The sequence below is a fragment of the Corvus kubaryi genome, unplaced genomic scaffold, assembly GCF_017639235.1.
Source record: "Corvus kubaryi isolate FWS band 111438036 unplaced genomic scaffold, C.kubaryi_AGA036_p1.0 127, whole genome shotgun sequence".
NCBI lineage: Eukaryota > Metazoa > Chordata > Aves > Passeriformes > Corvidae > Corvus > Corvus kubaryi.
In genome coordinates, this window is record NW_024580662.1 from 5,263 (window position 1) to 15,583 (window position 10,321).

A 10,321-nucleotide genomic window follows, 5' to 3' on the forward strand; every position below is an offset into this window, starting at 1 on the left:
TGCCGTCGCCGCGGCCTCGCTCGGCCGCCCGCGGCTCTCCAGAGCCAGGCCGGGCCCTTCGACCGCCATCGCGGTCCCCGTGTGGGGACCACAAAATGACGGCCGCGGCCCCAAGGCCAGCTTCATCGCCGGCCCCGGCCCCAGCCCCGGTCCCGGCGGCGGCGGAACCTTGTGGCGGCGGAACGCGCGGGCGCGGGGCGCGGTTTCCGTGCCGCGCCGGGCCGGCCCCGCCGCCATGGCCGCGGTGCCCGCGGAGCGGGAGTGGCCCCGCCGGCGGGAGGAGGGGGGCGGGGGGGGCGAAGCGGCGGCGGCGGGAGGAGCCCCCTCAGGAGCCCCCGGAGAGGCCGGGAGAGCCCCCGCGGGAACTCCCGGCCGAGCCCGGGTACCTGGCGCTGGCCCGCGGGCTGCTGGCCGGCGGCGCTCCGGCCCGTCGCAGCCCCGCGCCCTCCCGGCCCGCCGGGGAGCCCGCGGGGGACGGAGCCAGCGATAGGGACGATCTGCTGGGGCAGCTGATCCGAGACCTGGTAGGGCTGCGCGGGGCCGGGGGCGGCTCTGGGGCTGTGCCCGGGACAGGCCGGCCCCAGGCGGGGCGGGCGGCCGCGGTGGGGCCGGTACCGGAGCACGCAGGGGGCCTCGGCTGAGGGGTCGCTGGGAGGCGGCGAGCAAAGGCAACGTTGAATTTGGGTTCCTCTGTGCTTGTTTATAACCTCAGCTTCTGGATATATATCCTCTTATAAAGTTTTAACCCTTCAAAATCTGCTGGTCCTATGTAATGGCACAGGGTTTGGGATTGTTGGGGTGTCATGTGCAGGGCCAGGAGCTGGGCTCGATGATCCGCGAGGGTCGCTTCCAACTCGAGATATTCCGTGGCTCTATGAAATAATATTTTTTTTCCTCTTTAAGATTTTTGTTGTTTACTCAGGCAGTTTGATGCAAGTGCAGTAATTAAGGATATCCTGCCTTGTGACACAGCAGCGTAGTAAGAAAACAAGCTTTAATTCTTTAAATAAAGGAGTTAATTTGGAAATAGTCTTAAATACAGTTCTGAACCAGATAGAAGTTATTTTGGTAAATCCTCAATGCCATGGAGATTTTATTTACAGTATAGGAAAACTAGGGGGGAAGCCCATTTTCTTATTTCTCACTAACCTCACTGTGACTAATTACTCTTTGCTTTAAAAAATTAAAAGGAACAGATTAAATTTCTGTCTGCAAGGCACAAATTAATCCATTTACAGAATTAGTGCTCCATTAGCACACAGGAGCCCGAATCTGTCTCAGAGGGGCTGGTTGTATTTGAGTTTTGGATTCATTCCAGTGGACTTTTAGACAAGCTGGTGCTGACTTAACATCCCTGCTTCCTTGTGCTGAGGACAAGCTGCTGGGATTTTTGGGCTGTGGGAACACCTGGATCTGTCCCTAATGTTAGGATTGCATTAGAATGGAATCAGTATGAGTTTGTGCTGTGTTCTTATGTCCACTGTTTGCCTTCAGAACCTCAGGCAGATCCCAAGGCGGGATCATCCCCTGCCTCTGGGCACTTTCCTAACCTCCATTCCTTTGTTTCTTTGTAGGTCTCTTCTACAGCTACTCCTCATTTAAACCTGGACCCTTTGTAGCAAGAAAGTCGAAAAAAAAGGCAGTTCTGGGTTTATTTGAAGCAGGGTATAAACTGCTTGATCTTGCAGATCAGTTGATAAAAAGCCTGCATAGCTGTTGTTTGCTCTTTTCCCCACCTTTCCTTAAAACACCATTGGTGTTGAGTGTTGTGTCAGCACTGCTGTGTCTGCAGGCCCTCAGTCCTTCCAGTGAGACCTCTGTGTGCATCCAGACAGCCCAGGATCTGCTGCTTGGACGTGAGTCAAGTCCAATTTGGAAGGAGCACATCCACAGTGGGTCCGTGCCTGAGCTCATAAGCCTGGAGCTAATAATCCTTGCCCAATGGCTCCTCTTATTTGTTTGGGCAGCCTGTGGCTCCAGAACGGTTCCGTGGCTCCTGGATCCGAGCGGGATCACATCTGGGCAGCTTGGAGCCTGCCTGCATGTGGCCATGGAGATGTTCCCTTTGTGTTTTCCTTCGGTGTCCCCGTTGGAAATGGATGGGATTTAAAGCACACGAAAGCAAAACAGTCTTCCTGCAGATCCACAGCGGGGAGTGGAGCCAGCGGCCCTGGCGCACAGGGGAGGGAAAAGGAGCTGTTTGTGCAGGGAGACTGGGGGTACGGAGGGAGGGGAGCAGCAAGGTTGGCTGCAGGTCCTGCTTTAAGTAACTTTAGAACAAGTGGGAGGTTCCAGTGTGTATAAAGTGATGTTTTGTTGCTAAAAAGACCTGGTGGGAGCGTTGCTCGTATTTGTGTTGTCTAAACACTTGTCTAGTGTAGAATATCTTTTGCATTAAAAACCACACCACCACATTATGTAGTGATTTTCCTGAGTAACTCTGCTTTAAATAAACCCAGAATATCCTTTCTATTCTACTTTGGTGCTGCAAAGGGCCCAGATTTGAATGAGAAGGAGTAGTTGTAGAAGAGACCAACAAAGAAACAAGGGTGTGAGGATTAGGGAAGTGCCAAGAGGCAGGAGATGATCCTGCTTTGAGATCTGCCTGAGGTTCTGAAGGCAAACAGTGGAGCTGGGTTTTAACTGAGCAGCCAATTTTGTGCATGAGGATTGATAGACAATGATCAGGAGCACTTGGGGGGGAGACAGAAACCAGAGAAAACATCAGAGAGCAAAACTGATGCATAGAAATGGTCAGAATCAGCTGATTTTACTCATTTTCTTTTACATAGTATAAAAATTTTGAATGTCCAGACAGTATAAGAGAGAAGACAAATCTTCTTGTGATAACTGCAGAAAGAAGATGTAATAATTATGTAGTTAAACCAAACAAAATACATCTAGGAAAAATCTGTGTGCTGCATTTAGCTGTTAGCTTAAATTGATGGATTTGGCTTTAAATTTTTGTTTGAGATGCTCAATCAATTAAAGGAGGAACGTTTCATATTAAAAAGACATTTTTATGTTACTAATGAAAGAAACTAACATCATCTCTGTTAAGTTTTATTTAAAATGCTTGTTCATTTTTCCATCATGTGGGTTTGAAATCTTGTAAGTGAAATTCATAATGGGCATATGTCTTCAAAGTGCTTATTTATTGGGTCTTTTTGGCACTGAAACCTTCGCCAAACTGTTTTACTAGAACTGGTGTCTTGCCTTTCTCTGCCCTTTGAAGGGCCATGAAAGGGGGGAGAGGCAGAATAGCTCCTGATGTTTTCATGGAGCTGTGATGGCACTGAGGACTCACCATCCCTTCCCCACACCATGGTAATTTCTCCTGCTGTCAGACTCTGTTAAAGAAGCCTCACAAATTATTTTCTCCTTTTTCCTTTCCAGAATGAAATCAATGAGGTTCCTTTCTTTGATGTCCAGCTGCCTTACGAGCTGGCACTGAAGATATTCCGGTACCTGGGCAAGGCTGAGCTGGGAAGGTGTGCTCAGGTAAGCGCTGCTGGCAGTTTGCTGCTCTGATACCGCTAAAAATTGGCAGAAATGGTGAAAAAACAGGCACCTCGATGTAGGGCAGGGGGGTGGTAGCCCAAGGAACTCAGCTGGTTGTGCTTTCACTTACAGGAAACAGTTCCAAAGCTGAATATTGAAAAAGTAATGGTACATGAGCTGGGTTTACAGCTGCACTTGAGCAGAGTTAAATAAAACATCTGTGGCTTGGGCAGAAGCGAAGCCTTAAAATTAAAAATAAATAGTGCAAAGATATTTTGATTCAAGTGAGTGTGTTTAGAAGCATTTTTGATTCAAGAGAGTGTCTTGCTGCAGTATTTAGAACTCAGCACTTGGCAGTGCTAAGGGCATGGCAAGAGCTGCTCCTCCCACTTTCCAGTGTGAGATTTGAGCCACAGACACTGGAGTAGTAACTTTTTGTCTACAGTATTTTCACGTGAGGCTAAATTCTTGAATGACCCTGATTTCCTCCCCCCCAGCCCTGCAAGGGGTTTATATTTTTATTTTCTGATACTTTCAGATAATGCTCTCAGCAATCAGTACTCAGGCATGGTCTGTAATTTATGTATAGTTGTAAACTGCCTGTCTCTTCAATAGCTTTACTGAAACACTCACACTGCATTCTGCTTGGGGTTGTTCAGCCCACACTGTTGGGCCTTTTATTTCCTTTCTTCACACACTGAATGATGAACCCCCTCTCTGAATGAGTCTTCAAAGCAAACTTAATTGGCAAGTGCTGATTACCCTGTGAAGGCAAGCAGAATATTGTGGCTATAATTCCAGCTTGTCCCATGGCCACTGTTTTGGGTTCCAGGTTGGTGTTCGTTAACTCTTACATACCAAGCACATCTTGCAACTTCACAAAAATCCAACCAAAGCCATTCTTTGTGTTACAAACAGTGTAAGGCATGGTTTGAGTGGAAGAGGAAAATGTTAATGTGTGAAAAGTGAGAAGTGACAGACAGGGTCTGTTGAGGATGGTAAACTAAACAGAAATATTCTGCAAATGGTCCAGGCTTCGAAAGGAAATTGGGCATTTAATGTTCAGTGTGAGTGTGTTGTGGTGTTAAATAGCTACAAGTGGCTATTGCTTAAATCTTTGACTTGCTAATGCCTTTTAGGAACGGGGACTGTTAAAAGAGAATTAATTCCCCATGCAGGGCTGCTGTTGCAGAGGAAAAAATTCTCTAGGATTATTTTTCGATGCTGTCCAGGACACTGAAGCTTTCAGATATGCTCACGTTTCTGTCCCTTGAGGTACTGCCATCAGTAAAGGTCACAGCCCATGACATGGCACAGGGTTGCATTTTTGAGGTGGATTAGTTTAAATTTATTCTTTCACTCTCTTTTTCCTCCCTCTTTAGGCATGATCAGTTTACCTCATGGCATAATGAAAAGATTGGCTGGTGGAGGGCTGCTCCTTTTCCCTGTGCTTGGGGCTGCACTGGATTTCTCTCTCCTTCACTTTGCTTTTTAGCTTGAACCTGTTCTCATAAGATGTGTTCTAACACTGACACAATTTTCCACATTTCTCATTCTCCTCTTCCCAAGTCATTGTTCCTTTGTGGCAGCTGACAGGTAGCTGAGCAAGTGCCCAGTGTTTTACAGGGCTTTCCCAATCAGATGAATATGCAGTGCAGAGCTGGCTTCTTTTTAAGTGTTCAAATAAAAAGCAGAGCCATAAAAATAAATAGCATTTTCATTTTTCTCTTGGTGGTTTTGTTTTTGAAGGGGGGGAGCCCTCTTCTGTTCCATGGAAAACCCTGCTGCTTTATGGCGTTATCCTAGAAAGAGTTTTTTTATTAAGGTGCCTTGGGATTTCAGTGAAATTGGGCCAGTTGGTGGAATTGGCATCATGATCCATGTGAGTGCCTTTGGAGAAAACCTGTTTGCTTAGTTCTTTATGCCAAATTGGTAACCAGCTAACAGCAAAGGAGCCTGACTGCAGAGCCTCTCTGAGATTTAATCACACCACAGACTGTCTGGAGAACTTTAATTTCACCTTGATATTTCCCTCTCCCTCACTCCCCCACAGCTTTTGTTTGATTTTTGGAATTTGGCCTATAAAACACAACCTGTCTGTGTGGCACTGGAATTACAAAAGCCTGTAAATAGCAGTGTCCTCAGTGCCTGAGCTCTGGTGGGTCTGCAGTAGGGGGCTGACATTCAGTAGCACTCACCAGACCAGTCCCCGCTGATATCCCACATTTGGAATTCAAGGAGGAAATCCAGGGCTTCATGTAGCACAGAACAGACCAGAGTGATGCAGAATTTTCCCCTGTGAGCACCTTTTGATTGTGTTCAGACCACTGGCAAAAATATCTGTGCCATGAGTGACTCTCCTGTGAGCATGAGCCGGTTTGGGAACAGTCACTCCCTCCTCCTGGTTGGGATGTAGAGGGAAAGGAAAAACCATCCCTTGGGACACCACAAGTGTGACAACCTGAAGTGTCCTTGGGTTATTTGGGGCTGATGCTGTAGGTACGTTAATTTTACCCATGGCCTGGGGACCTGGCCTTTATGGTGTCAGCTTTGGGATAAGGGGATGTGTCTGAATCCAGCAGCACTGAATTTTGGCAGTTCTGTTTCTGAACAGATCAGTGGGAAATTCCCATGACCTGTTAGGTTTTCATCTTAGAGAAGGTTTAGAAGTGTTTACCAACACAGGAATTGTGTATGTATCTGGGGCAAGGGAGACTGTTTCTAGGAATTTAGGAGTGAATTGTCGTGCATAAATCAAGAGTTTTATCTGCTTGCCTCCAGGGCTTCTGGGATTGTCAAACTGTTGAGGCTTTAATGTTTATACATTTACAAAAGAAACTTGAATGTATTTTTTTGAGCATGGTTTTGCGTCAAGGTTGTTCATGGGTAGAAGCAGTCATCCATCCTCCTTGTGATTCACAGAGAGAGCAGAGAAATGGATGGATAAGGATATCCCTGCCTTGGGCTGATCCCCCAGCAGGGGAGATTCTGCCCCTCTCCCTCACTCAGGTGAGACCCCCACCTGCAGCTCTGGGATCCCCAGCACAGGAAGGACCTGGAACTGCTGGAGTGAGACCAGAGGAGGAGCTGCTCCAAGGGCTGGAGCCCCTCTGCTCTGGAGCCAGGCTGGGAGAGCTGGGGGTGCTCACCTGGAGAGGAGAAGGCTCCAGGGAGAGCTCAGAGCCCCTTCCAGGGCCTAAAGGGGCTCCAGGAGAGCTGGAGAGGGACTGGGGACAAGGCATGGAGGGACAGGACCCAGGGAATGGCTTCCCAGTGCCAGAGGGCAGGGCTGGATGGGATATTGGGAAGGAATTGTTCCCTGGGAGGGTGGGGAGGGGCTGGGCTGGAATTCCCAGAGCAGCTGTGGCTGCCCCTGGATCCCTGGCAGTGTCCAAAGCCAGGTTGGAAATTGGGGCTTGGAGCAGCCTGGGACAGTGGAAGGTGTCCCTGCCATGGCAGGGGTGGCACTGGGTGGTCTTTAAGGTCCTTTCCAGCCCAACCCATTTTGTGCTCAGGGCTGTGAGCAGAAAGGATGAGCAGCTTCCATCAGAATGGGTTTGGATTAAACACTCCTTGGCACTGTTTGCTGTACTGAGCTCAAAGTCCAGCTAGCTCTAATTGAGGCCCCTGGTCTCAGCAAATGAGCCTTGACTCTGCCTTTGTGTGTCTGGGGAAGAAAATAAACCTAGTGAAATAAAAACCATTATCAGATGCAGAGGGATGAATAAACCTTCATTAGGATTTGAGCCAGTTGATTTAGATGGGATTAGAAGAAATTTTGAATTTGATGGAAGAGGTGGGGTTTTTTAGGGGAAAAAATACCCCCAGGGACAAAACCAAATAGCAAAGCCTATGTCAGCAAAAGCCTTTGAAGTCCTTCAGAACATTATTACTTGCTGAACTATAAAATATAAAACTGTCCCTGTGTGGAGCTCAGGGGAACCCAAACTTTCTTTGCTGAGAACAGTTGTAAAAAGATAATAGGAACACTGAAGACAAAATTGAAGTCAGGACTCCAGATCTATAAACAAGTCTGTAAGATGTTGTCATTGATCCTTGCTGGAGTTTCTGTGTAGTTTAGATTTGGAAAGAGTTTTAACAAGAGCTTTGCACATCTCAGCTCCTCTCCAACACCCAGCGTTTGGGTGCACGTGAATAAAGCCATAACGCCCTGGCTTTGGGGGCCTCACCTGAAACTCCAAGTCAAGCAGATCTAATAAAGCTGACTTGAAGCCAACGGCTGGTTTTAATGCTGCAGCCCACAGTGGTGCTGTAAAGTGAAATGCTTGAGACTCTTTATTAGTGATTTTGTGCAGCTGAGCCTCGCTCAGTGGGGTTTTACAAGGGGTTGGCATGCGAGTTTGGGGCTGTAAGAAAAGGCTGGGTTAGGGACTCTTTGGAAATCCAGGCTTGTAAAGCAGCAGGGTTCGCTGTAATTTGATTGAAAAAAAATCAGGATAGGATAGGATCTTTATTCCCCCTGAAAGCTGAAAAGGCAGTCGAGATTTTATGTAGCTCCCCCCCCCTTTTCTTTTGTTTTACTGTCTTTATAAAATGCTTTTAAGACCTTGAAACTTGAAAGGTCTGTGCAATATTGTCTGTTTTGGCAGACTCAAAGGTGTGTGTTTATTTTTGATTTTTATTTTGGAAAGCCAGGCAAAAGCTGGCCTGGTTTGGCTGTGCTTCCCTGTGCGTGTGCTCAGCCTGTCCCTGTCAGGAAAATGTGCTGCTGTTTGGGGAGGGGGCAGAGGTTCTGCCTGGGGAGCTCCTCTCCTGCTCCACAGCTGCTCTTTTGGTGTGTCAGCAGAAAGCTGGTTTAGGTTTCTTTTTTTATTCTTGGAGCAATAATACAGATATTTATCCTACTTTCAAATCAAATTGAGAGCAAATTCCTAATGGTTTGAATTTGGGATTGCCTCTTTTTGGTGCTTTTGATATTGCTGAGTGTGTCCGTCTAGGGACAGGAGCACTCAGCACTGCTTTTGGGTGCCAGGGTGATGTGTATTGCTGGAGAAGCCTCAGTGCTGGTTCTGTCATTTCAGGGCATTGTTTTTGCCCTGTGCAGGTTGTTTCCTTTGTCAGAGGATGGAAGGGGATTGTCTTCTCCCTGCCAATTTGCATCGAGGTCTCTGGGTGATTAAGAACATTCATTCTGCTGCATTTGGATATTCCTATTTGAGCACTGCTCTTCTCTGTAGGTCTCAAATCTTAAAAACACTTGCAGGTGACTCAGATCACCCCTTTTTTCATCATATTAAACATTTTATGTGTGTGTGTGACTATGGAAGAAATGGCAAATAAATATAAAGGTCCTGGTAGAGTTTGTGTCCATGGGAGGCTTGGATTCTTGGCATAATCTGGGGACCGAAACAAACATTAGATGCTTAATTGTAACTTACTAAAAATGATGTCAGTCTCAGAAGGTTGTTTTAATCTTTTTAGAAACAGAGCACAATTGATTGCTGCTTTCACCAGTCATGGCTTTCATTGGTTACGTCTGTTTTTTTAAATTAAGAATTACAGAGGGAAAAAAAAAAAGCTACTTAAGTTGGCTCTTACCTCTTGAATCTTTGATTCTGAGCCCACAATTGATTGTGATGAAGCTGTTCTCTCTGGAATGGGCAGCAACTTGAGGCTGCTTGAAAAACTTAATAATTCATTCCTATTTATGCATACTGTAATACAATAGGTTATAAATCACTAATGTCATAGCCCTAATCGGGCATTGTCAGTGGGACTTCAGAGATATGGTGCTGTGATCTGAGAGGGTTTCTTAGCTACAAATATGAAAATAAATTCATCTTTTTGTTCTAAGCTCACAATTCCATCCTAATTGTTTGCTTGCTGCTTTTCCCTTCAAAATTTTCCAGTACCCTGATATTGGAGGTTGACAGTGTGGCCACTAAGCTGGTGTCCATGTTATGAGTATAAACTCAGTTACTTCCCAAAGAACCCACAGAAAACAAGCCTTTTGTTAAAGGTTTGGGGTTTTTATTCACTCAGTTGTATAAAGAGTGAACAAATATATTTGTTTAAGTAAGAATTTCGTCTCAGTGCAGGCCTGTATTGATTTATATATTTATATTTCAGATGCTATTTAATGTTTTATATTAAATCCAATTTTTACTTAAAAATTTATGAGAGATCCATAGAAAACCTTGATTTCTAGGTCAGCAGGACATGGAAAATCCTTGCAGAAGACGAAGTGTTGTGGTACCGGCTGTGCCAGGAGGAGGGATACCTGTTGGATACGAGCATCTCCGACCATTCCTGCTGGAAGCTTGCCCTCAAAAACTGCAGAGCCAGAGAACACATGTTGAAAACCAACTGGAAGGTAGGAGGGAATTTCCTTAAAGGGACCCAGGTGCTGTGGAAAAATGGCAACCTGGCTCAAGCAAGTTGGAGAGGAGAGTTGGTGGTGTGTATTGCAGCTCCTTTTTGCCACTTGAAAGGTGCTGGGGGGTTTTTGGGATAGATGTGTTTTCTCTCAGCAGCAGGAACAAAGCTGGGAGTTTCCCAGCAGCAAAGTTTGGTGGGTGAAGCAATGGGAACACCAACCCCTGTGTCCTCTCTGCAGAACCGCGTGGGCGCCGTGAGCCAGCTGCGCTACGAGCCCGGCAGGGTCCTGTGCGACGTCCACTCCTGCGACGGAGTCGTCATGGCCGGGTGAGCACCGGGCTGGCACTGCCCCCTGCACCTTTAACAGAGTGTGTAATGCCCCCTGCACCTTTATAGAGTGTGTACTGCCCCCTGCACCTTTATAGAGTGTGTACTGCCCCCTGCACCTTCTATAGAGTGTGTAATGCCCACTGCGCCTTCT

General features: G+C 46.9%; 1 protein-coding gene across 1 annotated transcript in view; it reads left to right on the top strand.

Moving 5' to 3' along the window:
* The first annotated feature begins 235 nt into the window (after positions 1-235).
* Positions 236-10,321, top strand: part of FBXW8 (F-box and WD repeat domain containing 8) — a 52,335-nt gene continuing 42,249 nt past the window's right edge. Inside the window, 5 exon segments of the mRNA XM_042022921.1 lie at positions 236-283; positions 285-524; positions 3,397-3,501; positions 9,671-9,835; positions 10,079-10,167. Of these exon segments, the coding sequence (XP_041878855.1) occupies positions 236-283; positions 285-524; positions 3,397-3,501; positions 9,671-9,835; positions 10,079-10,167 (647 nt within the window).